The following is a 26,164-nucleotide window of genomic DNA, read 5'->3' on the forward strand; positions in this document are numbered from 1 at the left end:
GCACCTTAATGCTACAACTTTCATGTTAAATGCTCCTGTATATACATATTAAATATATATACAGGAGCATTAATAAATAAATGACTCCAAAAGCGATTAAGTAACAATTTAAGTGCGTGTTAGATATATTCCCAACGAATGTGTTCTGACAACACTATCAGAGTTCCAAAAAAAAAAATACTGCGTACAACGCAAGTACTTCATTAATGGCTATGAATAAAAATTAATTACGAACGGTAGTGAGTCAGCTGGTTTGAAACGAGCCACTTTTCCACGTAAGCAGTACGTTCTGCTAGTCATGCAACTAATGTGCCTAACATTCGGTCTTTTGTCTGATACGAGTGGAACGAAACGTTTTGCTAAACTTTATTTCTAATGGGAGTGAAGTTTGAAGGGAAATTTACATTTCGTAAATACATTACGACTTCATCGTAAAGTCTATAATCACATGTCTGGCAAACACTACATAATTTCATGATTTCATCCCATACGGGGTAGGTAGAGGCGATAGACACATAACTAGTATGCACTATACGTACCATTTCATCACCTGCATGATAGACTAATCCAATAGTCGTAAGACTAGAAGACCACGTTTAACTCTACTTGTTGGTGAAATGAAAGTCAAATAGTAACAGGTTGCTAGCCCATCGCTAATAATAATATTTCTCTTACAAACAAAATGACTTGTCTAAAAATGATTTCATCAACTTTTAGACCAACTTATCACTCAAATTCAGAAAACTTGAGTACATAAAATCAACATTTATCAATAACATAATCGATTCGTTGCCAACTTATTGAGATTTTGAGTTTACCGAGAAAATAGATTTCATAAATTAATCGAAGGTAAATATTATTCAGATACTGTTAAGTAAGATAAGGACTTCCAATAATTTTTGTATGAAAAAAATCTGACAAACCGAGCTTTTTGTGCAAGAAGAAATAAAGAGCTAAGTGCGAGTCGGGCTCTCACTTTCAACATTTGGTTTGTATTTTTATTACTTCTATAGTAAATAAATGAATTAATTCTCCGTGTATACTAAAGGTCCTAAATATTATAACTAATTATAATGATCTTAGGTCTGAATTTGAAATTTAAGTAAGAGTGTTGAGCATTCTTAAGAGTTTATAACGATCAACATACTTCTGGCGTTACACCTATTGACCCCGTTCTTACCTCTTTGGAGAGGAGTATGGGGTCCATCTGACCACGATGCATGTTACATGAAGCGAATCCTATCTGACTTTCACAACTTTAACCCAAACTGGATCACAGTTCTTATTCTTTTTTATTTTAAACTAGCTTTCCGCCCGCGGCTTCGCCCACGTGTAATTCGGTTATATATAGCGTTTTTTAATGATCTCGACAGGGCTTTTTCTTCCACAGGCTGAAATCTTGTTACAACTGGAATTAAATATAGCCTGTGTTACTCAGGGATGATGTAGCTTTCTAATGGTGAATGTTTGAAATCGATTCAGTAGTTTCGGAGTTTATCGATTACATGTGTAAACAAACAAACATATAAAAAAATAGAGGGAAATCAAGGGCAAACCTCAAATTTACAGGCAATTACGTTTTTGACAATTTCATAGATCTGTTTAAGTATTTGCGTCTGATAGTCATCATCCCATGTGAATGAACTGATGATGGAAGGTACAACTCCTCAACGGTTAGGAGTTGAAAGAAAATTCTTACGAAGTTATACGTACATGTGAGGCTATTGACCTGATAATAAAAAGTAAATTTCATTAACGTAAAGAATTTAGGTGAAAATGGATGCGGACAAATTTCGTCTCTTCACTTGTTTCCTTTTAGCTGTTTGTATGGGTAGTGTTAACACAAAATAGGGATTTAAAGGCGTGATGTTATTAATGTTATGCATGTATGTACATAATTATGTATGTTATTATGTATGTTAAAGAGACGACTGAAAGTTGTCATACAAAGTCTTTTTTTTTTAAGGATGGGAAATCATCAAATGACCTCTCCCGCTCTGGGTGGAACGGAAGGGAGTGTCAGACTTTTACTGACTAAAACCCACCTCGTTCCTTCAGTTGCCCTTTGCGTTCCGGGGCCACGGTATCTCGTTAGAACTTTCCCGCAGCCCCGGCTCAGTTTATCCCGTTTCCCCCCCTTGGGGGTTGACATTTCAAAAATCCCTTCTTAGTGCTCACTTATGTTACTAAAGGAACCTCTGTTAAAAATCTCAGACTCCTATACCGAGCGGTTTCGGCTGTGCGTTAATAAATCAGTCACCCAATCGCACCCCCTAAATCACGATTGAAGGCCCAGTTTGAAAAAACTTATAATGTCAAACATATTTACTTGCCTATGTACGTGTTCATGCCAAGTTTCAAGTTTATAAACCCAAGGAATAAGATTATTCATAGAAACGTTTTTACCCCTTTTCCCCCCCTTGGGGGTTGAATTTCCAAAAATCCTTTCTTAGTGCTCCCCTACATATCCCAAGGAACCTACATTCCAAATTTCAGCTGTCTACGACCAGTAGTTTCGACTGTGCGTTGTCTGTCAGTCAGTCACTCAGTAACGGAAGAGTTTTATATATATAGAAGATGTGAAAATTGTTAATTAATTTCAGCTCTGCGTCGAAAGATTATCTCACATTTGCTTTTGCCTTTTCTTCTTAGCCTTCTTCTATCAGCATTCTGATGTAGGCCTCCTTCATCTCCTTCCATTCTTCTCTATTTTGGGCAGTAAGAGTCCAATTGCTGCCCGCCACCTGCTTGATGTCGTCTTTCCATCTCATTTGTGGCCTTCCCCTGGGCCTTTTACAATATTAAAAATAAAAGATTGTATCATAATCTATAAATCCACTGGAAGGTACAGTAAGTCCAGTCGCGCTGACACAGTAATGTATTCTTAACCATCCCCGCTTCCGACTTTAATGAGGCCTCGACTGAATTTCTAAATAACTCCAAGGCTTGTGTGATAGGTTACACTCATGAATAGAAATGATCAGAAAATTGAGAAGTTTTTTAACTAAAACACAATGAATTGTATTGGTACCTTCGGTAACGGTTTTAGAAATATTTTCAATGTTTCGTCATTCACTTGTTTTTATCAATTTATCAGTAATTATTTAACTAGTTACATTCCTACCAGGGATAATGCAACCAATAAAAGAAATTAAAGAGTTTATTGACTGACTGACTCACATATCAACGAGACTTGAAATACTGCATAAAGGTGCATTATGTGGGCTAAAGGTGTACTAATAGAGGATTTTCCATTTGAATTTCGGCACATAGTTTCCCTATATATTCTAGTGAACCCCTAAGCTTTAAAAGGAAACAATATGCTCAAATTCTAAGAGACAATTTTCCGAATTTCCACGGGAACGGATATTAGCGAGATATTTCATATCACGCGGGTGGAGCTTACTCTAATATCATACAGCTTATTCTTGATACAACCGACTTTAGTCCAGAGTCTAAACAAAATCTAACATAACAGTGAGATATAATGAAGGATTCATTTTTAATTGTCTTCCAGCCATTTTCATTGCTCGCTATCTCTGAATCCACCGGATCAAAGTGGGCATGCACGAGTTTGAATTACATCGCCGGCTTGCATACGTATTCCTGTTAAGCTGAATTTCAGAATAGGATTCGTAGGTATTTTTAATTACGCTTTCGGCGCAGAATACAAATATTTCGTGTGTAATTAAAACTTGGACATTAACTATATTTCGTCCGTTAGTATAATTGAAACACTAGTAGAAGTGGTATCTGCCTACTTGTTTTCTGTTCGATTGACTTTAAAAAAGAACACTTTGCGTGAGTCAGTCAATTTGATTGACTTAGTAAAATACACTCTGCGCTGGCACACATTTTCTTCACTACCATACCAGGGAAGCTTTCACTAGATTAATGTGTTTATTCCCTCAGTCGCTTTTACGATACCATGGGAAAGTGAAGTGGTCCTATCCTGGAGTATTCGTAAAAACTTTACATACATACATACATAAAATCATGCTTCTTTCCAGGAGGGGTAGGCAGAGACTACCTCTTTCCACTTGCCATCTCGGCATGATCTCTGCATACTTCCCTCGCTTCATCCACATTCATTAGGTACTCTCTTCATACAAGCTCGGCGGTTTCGGGTTCTTTTGACCTGACCCTTTACCAGACGTCCTTAATTTAATGAAGATACGTTCGTCTAGGTCTTCCCACTCCGACCTTTCCCTCCATACTCTCCTTGTATATCTGCTTAGTCAACCTGCTTTCATTCATCCTCTCCACATGACCAAACAATCTTAACATACTCTTTTCTATTCCTGTAAAACTTTAAGAGGCTTTTTTTTCTAATGTGATTCCAAGTCCGCAACACTCCGCAAAATGGTTAAATTTTTTGCGTTATAAAAAGTAATATACATTTCAGCGTACGCCTGTTTATAAGCCACTTAAAACAAAGGTTCTCATTGTAATAAATCAATGATAAGAGCCGACAATTATCTGTAATAGCTCCTTCAAGATAAAGGCTGTTGTTTTGCGAAGCACCAACGCTTGTATTTACGAAAATATGTTTTAAATAAACTTCGGTTAGCAACAAAGGAAAAAGGAATAACGACAAACATTCTTACCAGTTCGTTTTTATCTAAGGCATTGTTTAAAAAACGCGTGGAAGAAGAATTAATTGTTTAAAACTTTCACGATTTTTGTTTTCAAATTACTATAATATACTGAGTAACAAAAATAATTTTTAATATACATAATTGAATTAAGTATTAAAATTATATATAGTGAGAAGTTAAAACATACTGTGGCGACACATATATAATTTAAAAAGTATAAGTAAAAATTCTAGTGTGTAAACTGAGTCTCTTTGATGATAAGCAATGTGAGGTTCTTAACACGCAAACACAAATAATACCTAATCCCCTTGGGCTCAAGAATTCCACAAAAAAAAATCGAGCAAAAAACTTCTAAGTTACAACAAACACAAAAAGAGGAATCGATCAAACATTACTACGAACTATTAGTGACACGAGTGAGGAAGAACAAGAAGAAAAAAAAAACCAAAAGAACCGCGAAACAAAATAAAAAACAAATCACTGTCAACTCCAGTCACTGGGCGAGTGATGTATTGTGGCTGAGCAACACGCCACTTAGAATAAACATTAGGTTTCACAAGAAATAAGTAGTACGTACAATAGAATAGGATTCACAAGGTTTTCGTACTAAATAGGTACAAAAAGTGAAATTGCGAACAGCGACCGAACAACTATCCTAACGTTTCGTACGTTTGAAATCAAGGTTTTCTGCTAAATACAAAAAGAAAAATTGCGAGTCATGTGGTTAGAAACTTTTCAAAATTAAATGTGGACATCGTAATAATATACATATAACGTCTATATCCCTCGCGGCGTAACCAGAGCTAAGAGTCTTGAAAAGTCTAAAAAACCAAATTCAGCATAGCTTTATGATGGAATCTAGTTCAAATAGTGACAGGTTACTAGTCCATCGCCTACAAGAAGAATCCCAAGTTTATTAGCCTATCTATATATTATCTTGATCCCCAATGGGGCATCCAATACTCACAAGAATAAGTCACAATCAGTAGGATGATCAATGATGACTCTGAGATAGTGACATATTGCCAGAGCATCATCGTCCAAGATAAGAATCTTAACCTTATATATCATATATCTTTCCCTTGACTGTTCTATACAAATCGTTTGGGAAAAAATAGATCTTATTTTACTCCCTTAAGCCTGGTAAAATGGAAGTGTCAATTTTTTTTTTTATATTTAACGGCAGCGGTAGTGCGCCTGCCAGTGCCACTGGAGGTCCCGGGTTCGAATCCCGGCCAGGTCATAATGAAAAACGACCTTTTTTTGATTGGCCTTAGTTTTGGATGTTTATCTTTATAAATATTTATTGTTAAATATACCACCGTTGAGTTAGTATCTCGTAAACAAAGTTTCGAACTTACTTCGAGGCTAAGTCAATCTGTGTAATTTGTCCCGTACATATTTATTTATTTATTCCAAGATATCGAACTATTTCAGGTGGCGTTCAGTAATTACTTCCCAACGTCTATATTAGTTGGCGTGCTTTATAAAATAGTCATACGAAATGCCAGCAAAAGGTGAAAGTTTCCAATTAGACCGGGGTGAATGTTTCTTTAATTAAAATGTGATACGTACCTTCAGGGATTTTTTAAATGGTAAGGAAACATTCTGGTACCTATATTTTGGACAGGAAACTGATCAGGTCAGGTTGTCTTGTTAACAGCATCCACGAAACTCTCATAATATTGTGAATCAGATATATAAGTTTCACGTTTTCTTCAACTTGACAATATAGTGAAGACCGTTAAGACAGATACAGAGTAAATAAATAAGACAGATTGTCTTTTGATAAAACAAAATTATAAAAACTAACCTTACTTCTAAGATCGCGCCTATCAGCCTCAAAAATAAACTCTATTGAAAAATAAGTTGACTTTTTTTACCATGGTTCTGTGGTCCATCTTGTTAAAGTTTACCTTCTTAAAGTTAAGTTTACCTTCACTCCTGGAAAAGTAGTTCAGGGTTTGCCTTTTGAATATAATCCTGGATTATTAAGATTATTGGAGCGTCACTCGTTTAACCTTTGCAGGGAATCTTTCCTCTCTTTTAAGTTGATGGAACTCTGTAATTCGGTTAACTACTAATTCGGTCCGGAACTCATGGTATTCGAGTCTCTTTAAGACTATTAACTCTGTCTATCCCACAAGGGATATTGACATGACATAGGGATATTGAATTAAACAAAATTGTCAAATACCCACGGATGCCAGTCTCGGCCACAATTCTACTATCACTTAGTTTCTACCTAAAAATTTACATACTGTGAATATTTGAATGAAGATGTACTAGAACAGCATTATAAACTTCGTAAAAGCACTTAGGGAACCGTATTATTTTGTAGGAAACTCGAGTCGTGCGGGCTCGGCACGCAACCGACGCTTATTATGGAAAAAGTGGAAAATAAAAAGAAGTTGTACAACGTGCTCCAATACAAAAAGCAATTTACATTCCCTCAAGGAATAGGATTGAGATTCACCCAGCTTCAAGAATCGCTGTTAGTTGAAGACGGAATAAGTATAATGACTAGGATAGTAAATTGAAATAAAAGTGAACATGAATATTACCGTGTGGTTCCCGGCACCAATAGAAAAAGAATAGGACTACTCCATCTCTTTACCATGGATGTCGTAAAAGGCGACCAAGGAGGCTTATAAACTTGAGAATCTTCTTTTAGGCCATCGCCTATTACCGACAGGTTGCTAGCCCATCGGCTAGCAACCTGTCGGTAATTGAATCTCAGTTCTACCATTTAGTCAAACAGCTGAACGTGGCCTATCAGTCTGAATGTATCAAAAGGCATTGGTTATTCATTAGACGCTTCTCTGGGCGGTACGGAGGGAAATAATGGTCCGGTAAAGAGTACCTTCTGCCGACGAGCTGGCATGAAGAGAGATTTGAACATGGCTGAAGCTCTGCCTACCTCTCCGGAAAAGCAGAGTTAAAAGACTTTTTCAACGAATAATATTAAATTAGAGCTTTCACGACACTTACTTAGTTACATCTCCTTAGAGAATACCACTGTTATAAGGTGCACTATCCAGAATATCTGATCGAAATCTCTCAAATTCCATCCCCATCCAGATTGACATGACAAAGGATTTATTTCAAATAAACCTGTTTCCGAGATATCTATTATTATTCGAGGTATTTTACTAAACAGCATTGAAAACTGTATCAAAGTCCCTAACCATTTCCACTAAGTGCCTTGGGCAGTTTATTAAATTTGAAATCCGCAGATCTAATAAGATCCTTTGCTTGTACGCCCACGGGATACCCATCACTGTCGGCAATGAAATAAGGGTGGTTATCCACTGGAGTGACAAGCCTTTATTATTACATAGCCTTTTGCTTCATTTTTCGTGTCGAATGGCGAATGGCTGTTTATTATAATTAAATTCATTCTTCCAAACTAATAACCGAACCTCCATAATAATATCTATCGTACTTATGATATTATACATTCATAATGTTGTGAATCAGATATGGCGTTTACTTGTAACAAATAAGTCTTCACGTTTTCTTCAACTTAACAATATAGTGATGAGCGTTGACCAAGATTTAGGGTAAATGAAGAAGGATTTCTTTCGTAAAAACGGATAGTTTTCATGGGATTCGATAAAATTATATAAAACTTACCTAGATCGTGCGTATCAGCCTCTTTTTATTCACGAAAGTTAACATGAATTAAGTCTTATCATCTCTCTCTTTCTATTATTTTGGATAACTAAATAGACAAAATAGATAAGACCGAAGCTTTATTAAGCTTAGTAAATAGACTTCCAGGTCGTATTAACTAAAGTAGTGTCAAACGCTGGCTGCCACTACAGTGTGAATTAGCCCTAATAGAAGAAATTACCTGAGTGGTTTACCGAGAAAATATTTGATTACTTACTTTTTTTTCTATCTTTTGACAAATGATTCTTATTAATTGAATCGATGTTGACACAATTCGAAATGATTATAGGTTTTCGTAATACGAACGGCATGAAGTAGGAACTCTCTATTTATAAAGAGTTTCATAATTGTTATTGTACGTGTGTCTATAATAGAATATCTAAAAATAGGTAACCAATTGTTCGAATAGAACTATTTTAATTATACACCTATTTACGAATACAGCAATTAATAAAGTTACCTACAAATTAAGTGACACTTTGACTACATACTAATATTTCTCATTTCACAAATGACATAACAAACCAAATGTAGATACACAAAACCATATCGTTCATTCACCTGTATATAGGTATGTCGTTCTTATACCACACGACTAGGAGTAAGGTGTCAAGCGGCTGTGGAGACCGAGTGTCGCAGGGTAAGATGGCCTCGCCGCCCGACACCGCTGACACATTGACTGCGTCCAGAGACTCCGCCCGGACACTCGGCTTGTGACCTGTTGACAATGCAGTTCAAATTTAGAATTTCTGAATACATTTCCAACCAGTATTTAATAAAAAAACAATTAACCTTTTGATGAAAACTATAATTGGAAGGTCGTCTAAGTACATAACATTTTTTCTCTTTAATCAGTGTTTGGCATATATTTCAATCAGTTCGACTTTATTGTAAAAAAGAGATCAGAGTTAGTTAAAGGTGTGTGTGTATCTGTGATATACACTGGTTTTAGAGTCTTGAGGTCCTGGGTTTGATTCCTAGTTATTTATATATTTAAACTTTATGGACGTAAAATGTACAACGGGTGGACTTAATTTCACAAGGCATTCCCTACCAGTCGAACCTTTGGACCAAACTGATATCTAAAACTTGGTTTGCTTTTTTTATTGCTTTTTGTATTATCATTAGGATTGAATCACATTACTCAAGTCTTGTAACTTTGATGTCGGGCTGGCATTTTTTTTTCTTACTTATAAAAAAAATATTAAAATTTCGTCACATCATATTTTTAAATGTAAAAAAACATTAATTATTTTATCACAAACTAGTACAATTTCCAGTAAATAATAGTCGTTGACGCCAAGCGGTGCGATTAGGCGATCGTTTGGAACAGCGCAGCGCTGCCAATAATGTTCCAAAACGCGGTTTCGATATTGGTTATGATCGAAAATAGTTTAATTTTGTAGTGGAAAATGGCAGAAGTATGATCATTATGTTTATGGAAACATAGTGAATCTTTATAACATATAATATGTGATATTGATCAAACTTTGAAGGAGAACAGACGTAATAATATGAGAATATGAAAAAAGTATAAACATACATACATAACAAGCCAGACAGCTGAACGTAGCCTTTCAGTTTTTCAAGACCTTCTGTCTACCCCGCAAAGGGTATAGACATGACTATAAGTATATACGTATATTTATCAAAGTATTTTTTTTTAATTCATAAATTCTCGTTATAACACCTAATTCACGCTTAAACTACTATTGGATACCTACTGACAAGTAATGTTGTTAAATAAATTAACTATAACTAGTTAAGAAATACATTTCTCACTAACAATTACAATCTAGTGCAATTTTTCACACCTTTTCTCTGAGGATTTACCGAGGCTCCGAAGCTGCAACGATATTTCCACTACCATACGGATACAGTTAATTATATTAACTATCTGGAAACTTCTAGGCACTGTTTCTCATCTCTAAATTAGATTTTGAGAGTTAATTTGCCGAGTCTGGTAGGTATAGTATTGCTAGAAACGGAATTTTGTAAAATGCGTTAGTTTGCAATTAATATGTAATTCCAAACTAACGCATTTTATATATTTTTAGTTTGTTATTAAAATTTAATTACAAAGTAATGCATTTTACACAATTTTAACAATTCTATGATGTTATCGGAAGTATTGATTATGAGTATATGCATTTTATTTTTACGATGCCTCTTTAGCACATTTGTTCTTGTAGCATTACTCGTAGGTCGTGTCCTCACTTATATTAGTAGTTCGTCCTAGATTGGTTAAATCAGGTTTTTTTATATTAAATGACTCCCACCTAAACATACGTCTTTATCCCTTACGGGGTAGAGCCAACAGTTTCGAAGATAGGGAAGGAATCCTATCATTAAGCCATACAGCTGATTCACGATCAGCTGTATGGCTTAATGGTAGATTCAAATATGTGGCAAAATGGTAACCTAAACAGGAATCTGAAGTTAATTTAGAGAACCTTGCTAACATGGGATCATAGGTACACAAACATATCTAGTTGCCTCAATGAACAAGTTTCCATACAATCTCTTTCCTTGCCGTAAAAGCATTGGATAATAGTTAAACTTCTGTACTAAACTCAGTTAAAAGTTATTGGTATAAGGCCGAAGCTATTGATCAATACTCCAATGAACATGTTACTCCTGATGTTTAAAAAGTTGTTTAGACGTCTGAGCTGCGCCTGAGCTGCTGGGCGAGATTACATCTGTGCATGTATAACTTTATAACCATTACTAGCTTTTACCCGCAGCTTCATTCGCGTGGAGTTAGCGCAATATACAAAAAGCGACGAATTTAACGCCATCTAAATAAAAATGACGAAATAAGCATCACTTTTAAAAAGCACCGAATTTTATTTTTTACTGGGACCCGAAAAGGTACCCTATGTCCTTCTCCAGACTCTTAATTTATATATATATATTTTATATATATATATATATGTGATATTTTAAAACGATTAATTAATAAGATAACCCGTGAAGAGTTAACATACAAACTCGCTTTCGCATTCCTAATATTACTTGGCATTAATTCAGTACACTGCATGTACAACTTATATTTCATTGCTTTGAATAACAAAATTGAACAAACCTCACGCGCCCGTAATCCCAGAAGTGATGACCCAAATTGTCGGACTATCAGTACCAGTTAACGCCCCTAACTAAACACAAATACAACCAACTAACACTGGGCAGTGTTAACGTGTCATTGTCTATTCTGAAACTAACATTAGCATGCACTATTTAATCGAATCGATAGTTTAAATTATCAGGTTAATACAAATATATAAATGCCGTGTAGTTTTCGCCACTAGAATAGAACGATTCCATATTTTTCCTATAGATGTCATTAAAGGTGACTTATAAACTTGGGATTCTTTTTGGTGATCGGATAGATTTGAATCTTACGCATTATTCATCAAGCCATACAGCAGAACGTGGGGTTTCAGTCTTTTCAAGATTGTGGGCTCTGTCTACCCCGCAAGGGATATGGCAGTGATTATATGTATGTATCTAATAATTATAGCTCTAAATAAAATGACTCTTAGTAATTATTTTTTTTGCTGTTGTATCTAAATGTTTGTTTTTAATTTACTTAGATCATGTTGTATGCATATTAAATAAAATAAATATATATGTGAGAAATTACACAGATTGAGTTAGCCTCGGAGTCAGTTCGAGACTTGTGTTATGAGATACTATCGCAACGATACTATATTTTATAATAAATACTTATATAGATAAAGATCCAAGATCCAGGCCAATCAGGAAAAGTTCTTTTCTCGTCATGCCCCGGCCGAGATTGGAACCTAGGACCTCCGGTGTCACAGACAAGCGTCCTACCGCTGCGCCACCAAGGCCCAGAGATTAAATAATAATGACTGAGAGTCTATAAACTTCTCAGCGAAACAAACTAATTACGAGGACAAGACAAACGAAGCGATTAACATTCTGAAGAATACCACACCTTTTAAATGGACGGTGAATGAATTATTTGGTTAAAAACTTATACGAGTATATTACACTTATTCCTTCATTCACGAATTATTATAGCCATCTCAGTCTGAAAAAGATGTGGTTCAGAATGGTACTAAAATTCGTAATAGCCGACTTCTAAAATGAGTGAGTCGGTGAGTGAGCGGGTGAGTGAGTGGGTGAGTGAGTGGGTGAGTGAGTGAGTGAGTGTGTGAGTGGGTTTGAGTGAGTGAGTGAATGAATGAGTAATAAGCACTGATACCTTGTAGAAATAAATTAACAAGTAAATCAAGTTACACCAAAAAAGATGACTCTATTCACATCCACTTTTTTCTAAATACTGAAATTATGGCATTAAGATTTAAAGATATTTAGTAAGCATTTTCCTAGCCATGGTCGGGAGAGTTCATATGCGTGATGGTCTTAAAACTGAGGTCACCCATGACCGGACAAAGTGTAGAGAGAAACGTGTAAAAGCGGACCCCGGGCCCTGAAGCATTACGTTGGTGTGTGCATACAAATGGTTACGTCTATATCCCTTGTGGCGTAGACAGAGCCAACAGTCTTGAAAAGACTGATAGAACACGTTTAGCTATTTGGCTTAATGATGGAATTGAGATTCAAATAGAGACAGGTTGCTAGCCCATCGCCTAAAAAAGAATCCCAAGTTTGTAAGTCTATCCCTTAGTCACCTTTTACGACATACATGGGAAAGAGATGGAGTGGTCGTATTCTTTTTTGTATTGGTGCTGGGAATCACGTGGCAACCCGCAACACACAAGGAGAAAGAGAAATGATCAAAAATAGAGCCACTACTGACTTTTACGATTGGCGCGAGACGAGAATCAGTTTAACTCATACATACATACATATAGATATACATATTATCACGTCTTTATCCCTTGCGGGATAGACAGTGACGACAGTCTTGTAGAGACAGATAGGCCATGTTCAATTTTATGGCAATCAGTATGTTCTTTAAATAGTATCAAGTTGCTAGCCCACAATGCTCACAAGAAGAATCCCAAGTTAATTAGCCTATCCCGTAGTCGCCTTTTACGACATTCATGGCAAAAAGATGGAGTGGTCTTCCATTCTTTAGATCGGAAATCACACGGTTACACATAATATGACTTTTTCTCTTTACATAGAAGCAAATATAGAATTTGAACCCCTCATGTTATAAGTAGTAGCGAGGCGTTAAGGACGACCAAAGTATACTTCCCATTCGAGAAAGGGCCACTTAAAGATAATACGCGCGGAAAGCCGTGTCTTAAGAGCATTCCAGCGGTCTGATATATCGCTGTATTAAGGCTGGATTGTATAGAAACCTTCTTGAATAAACGAGGCCATTTTCAATTTTTTTTTTAACATATCGCATGTTCGTCAATAATTAGGTATATGTATGAATAGATTGCTATAAGACATGTCCGATATAGGCAGCATGTAGTATTTAACGACTCACAAACATACATACTTACAAACAGACACGTCTATATTCCTTGCGAGGTGGACGGAGCTGATAATCTTGAAAAGAGTGACTGACTATCATTAAGCCTAATAGCCAAACATAGCCTAGGTTCGGCTGTTTGGCAAACAGACACGTCTATATCCTTTGCGAGGCGGACAGAGCCCATAATCTTGAAAAGACTGACTGACTATCATTAAGCCTAATAGCCAAACATAGCCTACGTTCGGCTGTTTGGCTTATTGATAAAATTGAGATTCAAATATTGACAGGTTGCTAGCCCATTGCCTAAAAGAAGAATCCCGAATTTAAAAGCCTATCCTTTAGTCGCCTTTTACAACATCCATGGAAAAGAGATGGAGTGGTCCTATTCTTTTTTTCTATTCGTGCCGGGAACCACACGGCACACAACGACTCACTTATTTACAGCAGTAAAATTTTAAAATAATTTTTCATAATAATTTGCATTGCAGTATAGATGCAGCACTTAGTTTTATTCTCATTCATCTTCTGGCTTTCTGCAATGGGGTAGGACCCCCCCCCCCACACTACCACCCCAACTGATTTTATTAACTGTTCCACAGTTTAGTTTTAAAGGTATCAACTGACTTTATATTACTAGCGTTCTCTAAATTAGGACTGTGAAGAGTACAGTTTCTTTTTTTATGAAGAGTAATGTAACTACAAGAATTTTATCCAAATAATTGATATTTGATATTATGCAGTATACAAATAGGCTTATAACCTTAAGAATTTTTTTAAGGCGATGGGCTAGCAATATTTGAATCTCAATTTTATCATCAATATAAAGCCAAACAGCTGAACGCGGCCCAACAGCTTTTCAAGATTAATTGGCTCTGCTCAGGGATAAAGACTGATTATTTGTATGTATGTACCTTTTGAAAAATATCCTCCCCCTTACCAACGCCATTCATTCGTAATCAAATTTCATACTATTTGATCACCTTGTCCAAATTACTATTCATATCTCTTATATTTGCATATGCAACTTTGGTCTCCGCTACATTCATTTCCTTTTACTCCATTTTACAATTAAAACAATAGTACTAAAAACAGAAAAAAAATATATAAAAAATGTGTCGTGGCAAGTATATAAGTAGTCTCTGCCTACCCCCACGTAAGAGGTTTATGTTTCAAACTGATTTGAGGTCTCGTGTAACAGTTCATTTTTAAAAAGAGAACGATTCTCAAAATAGTTCGAGAATCCCCGTTCCAAACGAACGGGTGACAAATGGTGCGATTATCAAGCCAAATCTGCGAGTAGATGGTTCGCCTAACGAGGGTATGCATCAAAAGATCTTCTTCGTTTCAACTCATTTCTTTAGTATTGGCATAGAGTCTTACTTTTTATCGAATTCTTAAAGGAGTTTCACAATCCAATATTATTTTTTTGTTTCTGTATCTGGTTTCCATTGATACGGTTATATATATTTTGATGATTCGTTTTTGATTGAATATTTAATAAGATTTTCTTTAAACTAAAATACAGTGCGGCCAACGTGTTCATTACTTGAATTTTTTAGCTGAACTCGTGGAAACTGGTGACTCGTTCTCTTAAGACCTAAATATCTGTTATTTAGATGACGCCATTATAGCATTTCTGTATACCTATATGTGCAAGAAAACATACAGATTATAACATAAGCTCATTTTTTGGGTTTAACAAGAAACTCCATACCAGCAGGATAGTCCGAGCGAAGAGTTTAACGAATTTTCAAGAACGATATTAATTTGCTTCGTCCTTTGTGAACCAGATTCTATAAAAATCTTTTTTGACAAATTTATGTCGTGTCCAGAAGCAGGCTGCTTTAACAAAAGGTTGGGTGATGACACTGGGTTTTTCTCTTTCTATGGGTTGAAGAGAAAGGTTTGCACACTAAGGGTTCTTCTTATAGGCGATGGGCTAGCAACCTGTTACTATTTGAATATTAATTCCATCATTAAACCATGCAGCTGAACGTGGCTTTTCATTCTTTTCAAGACTGTTGTTTTTTTTTTTTACTTCACAGGAGTTAAGACGTGATTTTGTTTATGTATACATACATAAGTATATAAGCCTATCCCTTAGTCGCCTTTTACAAAGGAAAGACAAAGATTGGTCCATTCAAAAGTCCCGTAGACCACACGGCATGTTTGTATGAATCAATAATAACAAAAGATGACACTTTTTCAGTCAATACAATCACCATACAAAAGAACGAATGTAACAGTCTCAAACCATAACCTTTCTTATTTGTAGTCTGAAAAACATGCAATTTCGTGTTATGGCCTATTGAAAAAACATGGGAGCTTCGCATTTGTCTATCACGTCGCGCGTCACGTCCAGTGGGAACAGTTGTTTCCAATGTTTGCTCGTAAACTCGGGAACATACTGGAAACATCGAGTTTCTTTCTCACACATACATACATACCCATAATCACGACTAGATCCCTTGCGGAGTAGACAGAGACAACGGTCTTGAAAAGACTGATTGGTCACGTTCTACTGCTTGGTTTTTTTTTGCAACGCAACCGAGTTTGTCGATTAACAACCTTATTAATATTTGCGTTTGTAGAAATAAAAATATAATGGGATACAGAAAGCTCAAATGAAACTCTGTCTCTACGAGAGTTGTAATCACCGAGGTTTAATAAATTCACTAAATTTTCATATATTCCCAGAAACAATAAATGCATACGCATACACATCAGATAATTCCCGTAATATTAATTTTCACATGCTACGAGTCTATACTCGTCTACTCGTCTTATCATGCTACCATGATTCATTCATATTATTACGTCTATATCCCTTGCGGGGTAGACAGAACCAGCCAGTCTTTAAAGATAGGCCACGTGCAGCTGTTACAGCTTTAGCTCACGTTTAGCTGTTGTAGCACGACATGGCTGTATAAAAAGTATAATACAAATTGCGTGATGAAAACCAGCTTTTCTGGCAAGAATACCTAACACGATACGTGACGAGGCGCAGGAGGTAAAAGGGGAAGGGTAGGCGAGGAGGCGGGAGGTTCAGAGCACGTTCTCACTGAATTGTGACTCCACCATCGATAATATTACGGCGACAAATTTGATATGAATAAATAAAACTGAACTTACTTCTTGATATATTTCTTCGACCCTAGAATAAGACATTATTCGTGCCACGTCCAAAGGTAATGCTATTAAGATGTTGCCCAAAATATCTGGGGAGTAGGCAGAGTAAATATCTATACTAATATTATGAAGCTGAAGAGTTTGTTTGTTTGTTTGAACGCGCTAATCTCAGGAACTACTGGTTCAAATTGAAAAATTCTTTTTGTGTTGAATAGACTATTTATCGAAGAAGGCTTTAGGCTATATAACATCACGCTGCAACTTTGAGGAGCGAAGGAATAATGGAAAATGTGACAAAAAACGGGGAAAATTATTCATCCTCGAGGGCTTCAATGATGCCTAAAATAACTATTTCACGCAGACGAAGTCGCGGGCACAGCTAGTATGTAATAAAAGCATGTTGATGTAATTCAGTTTCGTGTAATTGTGTGGTGTAAGGACCCCTCAATTTGGTGGCGCTTTTCGGATTAAAGCTTAGGTTATGTTAATTACTTAACAACTATATAGGTATGTTAAAATATTATGTATATACAGGAGCATTTAACACGGAAGTTGTAGTACTAAGGTGCTACTTATTCTTTTGGATTCTTTGGGATGGAATTAGATTTAGACAGAGCTCGGACATACAGCTCTAGGGCCCAATAGTTGAATGCTATCGAAATTTAGCTTAAAGATGGATATATATCTTTTTAACAGGTACAAAATGGCAATAAAATACTTACTTAGTTTAAATTATATATAACTCCATAGTATCTAACTGGATACCAAACTTTAATTACTTCTATCAAACATAAATATTATGTTTAAGAGTTCGAAAAACCGCTAACAAAATTAATGTTCCACTCAACAAATTTCCAATTTATATTCAAATCAAATATTTAGATGTCCAAAACGGAAAAGTCGTTTTCGACACCTTTGACCTTCGGTTGATAAATTACAACACACTCAATAAACCTCATTAATTGGCTGTGACAGAATGCTCTCGATTCAATGACTGTCTGTCAATATAGCGTAGTAATAATAAAATGGTTTTCGACAACCATTTGTCCATTTGATTACAATAAAGGCTGAAAAATATCAGAGACCTAGTTTTACCTGCAGCTTTACTTGCGCGAATTGAGTGCCACAAATGAATACAGGTTTGTGCAAATGCCACTGAGACTATAGTAAGTCGTAAGTCTCTTAATTACATATGCAAAACTTCAAGAAGAATCGTTTAGTGAATAACGCGTGAAGAGTATATATTAGTTGGGATTTTATGTCAACCAACTAAACTAAAACTGAGTAAAGGTGCATAGAAAAATTATTAATAAGCGGACTTAGACTTCTAAGAATACCAACAATGAGTTTAATTGGGAATTTTGCAAAGATAAGAGAGAAAAAGGGGTGAGAGAATTTTAAACTTGGATTTCAAGGACATAACTAAAAAAAAGGCGAACGTGTAATGAATTATAAATTCATTTGATTAAATGGATCAAAAATACATTGAGAAAAGTACATTCTGGCGGAATGTTCTCTGTAGTATAAACATATGTATATACATAATTTTTTTCCTTTCCCGGTGAGGTAAGCAGAGAGTACTACTATAGAGTTTATTTATTTATGTACACAAAATTATATATACGAACATTTAATACAGTAATTCTAGTACAAAGGTGCAACTTATTTCAAAGTAAATCTCTTCCAGTAGACCAATGAGAGGAGCTTTCCACTTGCCACGTTCCCTGCAGATTTATTTTGCTTCATTCACATCCAAATCTTTTTTCATGCAAGCTCGTCTGTTTTGTGTACTCTTTGACCTGACCTTTTGCCAGAACTTTTGTCTAGGCCTTCTCACTCCAACATTCCCATTCGCGCTTCCTTCCTATATTTGCTAAGTCAACCTGCTTTTATTGATCCGTAATATATAGTGCGAACATAAATAATAAACATTAAACGTGTTTAGTTATAAGTCACACTTAATTGGAGATAATTTTTGAATTTAAAAAACCTTACTCCAGCGTCTCGTCCATTAGTTTTTTCGTGATCGTAATCGTAATCTAAAGTACTTATTAACAATTTAAAAAAACAATTTGAAAAATTTAATTTTACATTTATTTTAAATTTGAAAAATTTATTTTTTAATTATTCTAATTATGAATTTGTTCAACAACAAACGTAACGATTTTCTTTGAATTACCTCCAAACCTCAGATAAAACTCGACATTTACTCACATTAGCGTCACAGTCGACTTAATTTTAATGCTATTAAAACATGCTCCTTTCATTGCTGTTCACAACATAAAGCCATGTAAGTGTGTTTGTGACTTAGGGCCCTCGCAAACAAAGCGATTAAGACTCACTCAATTTCATTGAAGGTGGGTTGCACACGAGAGATTTAACTGAAAGAGTCGCGGCTGTGTTGTGAGCGTGTATAGAAACTAGTGTACGATCCGGCTAGCAATCTGTCACTATTTGAATCTCAATTGTGAATTCTATCATTAAGCCTAACAGCTGAACGTGGCTTGTCAGTCTTTCCAGACTGCTGGCTCTGTCTGCGACTAATGGCTCTATCTACCTCGCAATATATAAACGTGATTATATGTATGTATTATTGAATAAGTATTACGAGGAAATTATAAAAGGAAAGCTTAACTATCACAACAATCTGTTGTCAAACAGCTCTCGTAATTGCCTTACACGTCAGATCGCCTTTTACGACATCCATGGGAAAGAGATGTAGTGGACGTATTTTTTCTCTGGCAACCACACGGCACATCCTCTTATAATTGTTCTGATATCTCTTTAGAAGACTGATACACAACATATCTACGTGACAAAATACTGTAACATAGTGAGGAGACTGTTGACTTTTGGTTGTATCTCAAAATTGGTTGTCGGCAGGACCCATTTCTAGCCTTAATAAATATTAGCTGGGGTGCATATATACGTATACACTTATGTTGCGCAGATGTGTCCATTGCTAACAATATTCAAAAGAGAATAATCGAAAAGGGTTTTAAAAAATTGCATAAAAACAGAATTATAATAATCAAAGCTCAGAGAATCAGTATTGCCATTCAAACTGGCAATGCTGCCAGCCTTCTGGGCACACTCCTGCATGTTAATGCTATGCAGGGACTGTAAAATTTGTAAATGAAATTTAAGTTTGTAATCATCTTTTTTTCCTTTCTTTTTCATAAGTACCTACCTAGTTTTAGCTTAGTTTTGAGTTCATTTTAATTATTATTTGTTAAACACAAATAAAACTCTATTGCTATTTAATTCTAAAAAAAAATATATATATTCTAAATACATTAAGATAAATTTAGTATTTTCTGTGATCTCGATAATATTTTAGAAATGATTAATATTTTCTGATAATATTAACCAAGTCAATATATATGTAGAAGTCTTTGTGCAAAGGCCTTTATACGTTATCACGGGATGCGACACAGTTAGGCGAAATCACCTCATTGTACCGCCCCCGCCCTTACTTTTGCTGTACAAAATAATTTTCCCTAATTATACTACGTGCCTATTAGTCTCTTGAGTGTACGGCGGGAATGTACGAAGAAAATGACAAGGTTTGAAGTTAGGGTCTCGTGTCGGGAAATTACTTTAAAGCTTTGTTATGTGGGATCCAGACGAATTTATTCTTAATATTGTCGTAATCTGTTAACATTTATATACATACAGAAATAAATATAATAACAACAACAACATCATGTAGGCACGTCTACATCCCTTGCGGGGTAGACAGAGCCAATAAAGACTGAAAGGCCACTTTCAGCTGTATGGCTACATGATGGAATTGAAATTCAAATATTGACAAGTTGTTAGCCCATAAGAGGAATTCCAAGTTTATAAGCCTATGACTTAGTTGTGAAGATATAAAGTTCAATTGTAAAGTGCCGAAAACCACACGGCACATTAAACAATTAAAGCAAACAGGACTAAGTTTTCTTTTTTTAAGAATACGCATTTGTGTAGTTGGCTTAATATGTGATTTTCTGCCCATATTCAACATGTAAGCTATAATATTTTCTGTGTGTATACACATCAAATCAAATCAAATATTTTTATTTTCTCTCAAAAATCAAGTAATAAATACATAACATAGGCATAATAAGCACACATATATAAACCGAAACTCATTCAAATAAAATTGCTGGCCAGCAAACACGGATTTTTTTTTTCATTAAAACATGACCGTCGCAGCATCGTAGTGAAACAATTGGCCGCTTGGGGCACGTAAAATGGAACACAGCTTCAATCCAGGGGAGCTACGTAAGGACAATTTTTTTATTGGACAGGAACTTTTATGGAGAAACGTGACGCGAAGAGTGTTAAGATTTCGTCCCTGTTTTTGTGAAGTTATGGTCATAGACAAAGATTGGTTTTGAGAATGTTCTAATTCAAAATAACTCCATTTTCAGTGCCAATTCTGGTGTATTTTGTTATCTGTACATAGATTTGCAAGACGGTACTACTTTGATGGGAACAAGATAGTTTTCCTTAGAAAAAGTAGTCTATGTCCATTTATGATTTTAATTGTATTAAGCCGACGCGTTGAACTACATATAACCTGAAACATTAAATAGAATTCACAAATCTTTTACAACCAAAATTTATTAACGACTTCAATTTTTTTTTAATTCTTTTCAAATAATCTGATACTTTTAAAGTAAAGTAAGTAAACATGAACCTAACAACACAGACAAGCCTTATTATTAACCACTTAAATGACAAAACTAAAACTGCATATATTTTGAACTAAAAATCCTGATCTAAATAACTCCACAACCATCTAGGCTAATACTAAAAAAAGGTGTAACTGAAAATCTGCACAAACGAATTGTCACTTTTAACCCCGGGACAGTGCTGCAATCACTCGGTCCACTGAACGAGTTAATTAATGAAATCTATTAACTTCTCTTCTCCTTAGGGGCTAAAATCGTTTGCGGATTTTTTGCTCGGTCATCCTCCCTGGACGTTTTCCAACGGTCCAAAATCGCAACGGTTTTTACTCGAGATACTGCTTTACCGACACTGTTTGAAAGATTATTTACATTGTGGCCCGAATTTTGTACACGTTGTGCATAAGAACATTGTGACTTGTTGTTTACTGCGAACATTTGCCTTACGATTAATTTGTATAAAATTAGCACTAAGTTAGAGAATAATTCAAATTGGTTCATGATTTGATACATCGAATTAAGTAATTTAAGTTTTAATTTAAATCAAGGATATGCATAAATATAATAAAGATGTACCCTTCTGCCTACCTCTCCGGGAAAAATGCATAAATATTATGTTTATATTCTTTTTGGGTTAGACGGTGCCGAAAGTCATAATTCATAATAGATTTATATTTAATTTTGGTTTAATGATGGAATAGATATTTGATTTCAAATTATTTATAATTATGAAAATTGTATCTATTTATATTGAATTTATTCAATACACTATAAGAAAAGTATGCATGGGCCCGATTACGAATTGACGGTATATTTTCGGGCCACAACGTAAAATAAGCTGTTACAGTGTACGTATTTAGAAATTTATCGTTTTGCCGTATTCAGGTTTTAGCGATGCTGCGCTGAGGTTTAGTTGGGACGGATTCAGAATTGATTGCGTGTGTGTTTGTTCCCATGGAACGTAATACTGAACGTGACTTAAGAAAACATTTTTTTGTGTGGAATGCTATTTTTTAATTATAAAAATATGTTAAATAATAATTACTATGCAATGCGTGTAATAGAGTTAGATGCTAAATGTTTTTTTTTTTGCCTGATGATAAGATGAGGTTAAAGGTGGTAAATACATGTTCAATCGATGCCTTGGAATTCCTTAAGTTAATGAAATTCCAAACATTAATGCATTTACGAAATGCGAGTTTGTTGCTTTTTATCGAAAATAAATTGAGCTTCGATATTACAGTCAAACTCAATGTTGTTATTACTTTACATATTGTGGGGTAGACAGAGCTAACAGTCTTGAAAGACTGAAAAGCTACGTTGAACTGAATTGTGACTAACTTTAATAGTATTTTAATTTAAATAACATACGAAATCGAGTTACTACGTACAATTTGCAATTAGACACGCCAAGTAAAACACTGAAATATTTGTATTCTGCCCCGAAAGCGTAATTAAAAGTACCTACGAATCCTATTCTGAAATTTAACTTAACAGGAATACGTATGCAAGCCGGCGATGTAATTCAAACCCGTGCATGCCCACTTTGATCCGGTGGATTCAGAGATAGCGAGAAATGAAAATGGCTGGAAGACAATTAAAAATGAAGCCTTTAACTTATCTCACTGTAAGTGGTAGAGGTAGTTAGAGGTAGTTTTTGATTAGATTCTGAAGAAATTATATATATAGGAATATTACGTCTTTATCCTATAATGTCTTAAATATATATGATGAAATAGAGATTAAAATAGTGACGGGTTGCTACCACATCGCCTTACTGATGAATCCTAAGTTTATTAGTTTATCCCTTGTGGTCCTATTCTAAAGTGCCGGGAACCACACAGCACCCGGGAACCACACGGCACTAAACATTTCAATCAAAAATGTAGTCTCAGTGGTATAGATGTTAAATATCACAGTACATTGATGCTGAAGATATAAATATTCATGGTTGAGCAGAGAACCGCAGCGGCATGTTAACGTGGCGGCTTAAACGCTTATTGTGGCCCAAGTTATGAGCTCCCGCGATTATTATTTTTTTTTTCATCTATTAAAGAATATATTTTAGTCAGGTGTCCAGTTTGACTAAAATTCTAACTTATATCATAAGTTAAGTAAGAAAGTTTAATATTTGTTTTTTTGTGATCTCTTCACGCGTTATCTACTGAACTAATCTTCTTAAAATATCACGTATAAAACTAAAGTTAAATTAAGTGGTGCTTATTCATTATTTCTGTGTAAATACAGTTTAATTGATCTTCTCTTTTTGTAGATGGCGGTAGAAACCCTATAAAGAGGGTCATAACTTGATAACCATGGGCCGTTCATAATGGAGCATGCAACGATGATGATTAGACTTTAGAACAACAAAAAAGTAATTTTTTTTAAACATAAGTACAAAAAGCGAGCGAATTCGTCGATAATATTAAAACTCCGACATATAACACCAGTCGAAGAGGCTTCTGAAAAAAAATTCTTAGTATTGCAGTAAACAATTATGCACCAATTTGATGGTTTAGGCGATGGGCTAGTAACCTGAACTATTTGAATTATAATTGGCGTAGCTTATAGTAACTATTTTGTAGCATTACTACGGCCGCCAAGATTCGTAGCACCGCTACGACAAAAGCTCGTAGCAGTGCTACGACGACTTTCGCTGCTTGCGATAAATTTATTATTATGGACTAGCTTTTACCCGCAGCTTTGCCTGCGTGAATTCAGCGCATCTATAAAAAGAAAGGAATTTAAATTTAACGCCATCTAACGAAAAAGTGACGAATTTAGCACAACCTACAAAAAACAACGCATTAAATGCCACTTACTTGCAAAAAGTTAACAGATTTAGCGATTTTTGAAAACCTTACGGGAACTATAAAGTTTTTACCGGGATGATAGTAAAGTATCCTATATCTTTCTCCAGACTATTATAATATATACGTGATATTTCAAGACGATTAACTCAGTGAATAATCAGTGAAGAGGTACTTACTATCGCATTTATAACATTAGTTGGGATTAATTTTCGCCCTCAGCTCCATTTGCGTGAAAAGTAACGTATGTCCTTAATCGTATGATCGTATCGAATGCAAGCTTACTTTTAGAATGATTTTATTTATTTATTAATTTAAACTTTATTGTACAAAAAAGAAATTTATAGCACAATTAACGGAGTTAATGCTGGAAGCATTAATTTATAGCATGATTTTACGCTCATACGTCGTCAGACTATCTCACCTCTTTATACTTAGGCCAGCCAGCTATAAGGGCGGGGTAATACGCCGTGTATTCCACTCGAGGCACCGGCTGTTTTACTAAGTAGATAGCAGTTACACTTGTATACCTGTCTCATTACGTACCCGTATTATATTATGCTAGCTATTACCCGCGACTTCGTTCGCCGTAAAAGTCCAATGATAAAGCAGACCCCTGTAATGCCTTAGGCGGGCGTGGGAGGTATTTTTGAATAGCAGTTTTTAAGTTGGGCCAAACCTACTACATTTCGGAGCAACAGTTTTCGCGTTTTACGAATTACAGACAGACAAACATACATTTTAAAACTAATATTTAGCTCCTTTTGTTCTTATATAGATCCTCCATATCGACTTATTGACAATATTTTTCATGTACAGAAATCGATCAGTTACTATTTTATTATAACGTTTCGATATTGAATTATAAATTTACATTTTCTTTTTTAATTTAAATTAATATATTAATACATTTATGTGACTCTTTACTATAGTAATGAAATAAAAATCATCATTTTGATTCCTTCATCATCTTTAAAGTCTAAAACAGTTACTTTACTTTTAGGTACTCTCTTTAAATGCACATGCGCAAATAATATTTTTTTAATTTACTTCTTATCCTACTTTTTTTTCTAATTCTAATTCTTTGAGCTATAAAATGAAACAAATATCTAAGATCTATGAAACTTTTAATACTGTATCCCTCAAACATGATCAAGGACCGCAATAAATAACAGTACAAGTGGCAAAAACCCACCCAGATCGCAGATAGTGTACACAATTTTCCGTGACAGTGCCTCGTGTTTCGCTCGCATGACTCAGAGGATGAGCGCTGTATAGCGGGCAATTTGTACGGTGTAGGGTGACCACGCGTTTGCTAAAGGAAATATGTGAAATAGGACACTGACTGGCTGTTTGACTGACTCGACGCAGAGCACAATTTCTGGTTTAGTAATTCGGAATTTGCATGTAGATGAATGTATCTAAACGTGGTCTATTATTATTTTAAAGACTGTTGGCTCTGTCTACCCCGCAAGGAATATAGACGTGATTATACGTATGTTATGTATGTATGTATTGATACCAAATGTTGGAAATTTCACGAAAGCCATTGTGTCTGACTTCGTTATCTAATTAAAAATTTAAAAACCACCTATCACAAATTAAAGAAATTTAAATCTTTAAAAAGAAATAATACTTATAAAATTCAATTTAAAATTTGTTATTTATTACCTATGAAGTAATAACCTTAACTCTAAACCTAAAAATGTATATACCAAAAGTCTAACCTAACCTTACTAAGCAGCATAGTAAGGCCCCCAAAGCAACATATTACATTATACATACATTACGAAACGAACAGAGTGAATAGTCTCCAAAAGTATCAAAGGGTACATTTAGCTGAACGGATTA

At 35.1% G+C, this 26,164-nt stretch overlaps 1 protein-coding gene across 1 annotated transcript in view; it reads right to left on the minus strand.

Moving 5' to 3' along the window:
- The window catches only part of LOC106140012 (nephrin), a 107,723-nt gene that overhangs the window by 39,135 nt on the left and 42,424 nt on the right, over positions 1–26,164 (minus strand). Inside the window, exon 2 of the mRNA XM_060944659.1 lies at positions 8,835–8,991. Within this exon, the coding sequence (XP_060800642.1) occupies positions 8,835–8,991 (157 nt within the window). The remainder of the gene's footprint in view (positions 1–8,834; positions 8,992–26,164) is intronic.

The sequence above is a fragment of the Amyelois transitella genome, chromosome 6, assembly GCF_032362555.1.
Source record: "Amyelois transitella isolate CPQ chromosome 6, ilAmyTran1.1, whole genome shotgun sequence".
Taxonomy (NCBI): domain Eukaryota; kingdom Metazoa; phylum Arthropoda; class Insecta; order Lepidoptera; family Pyralidae; genus Amyelois; species Amyelois transitella.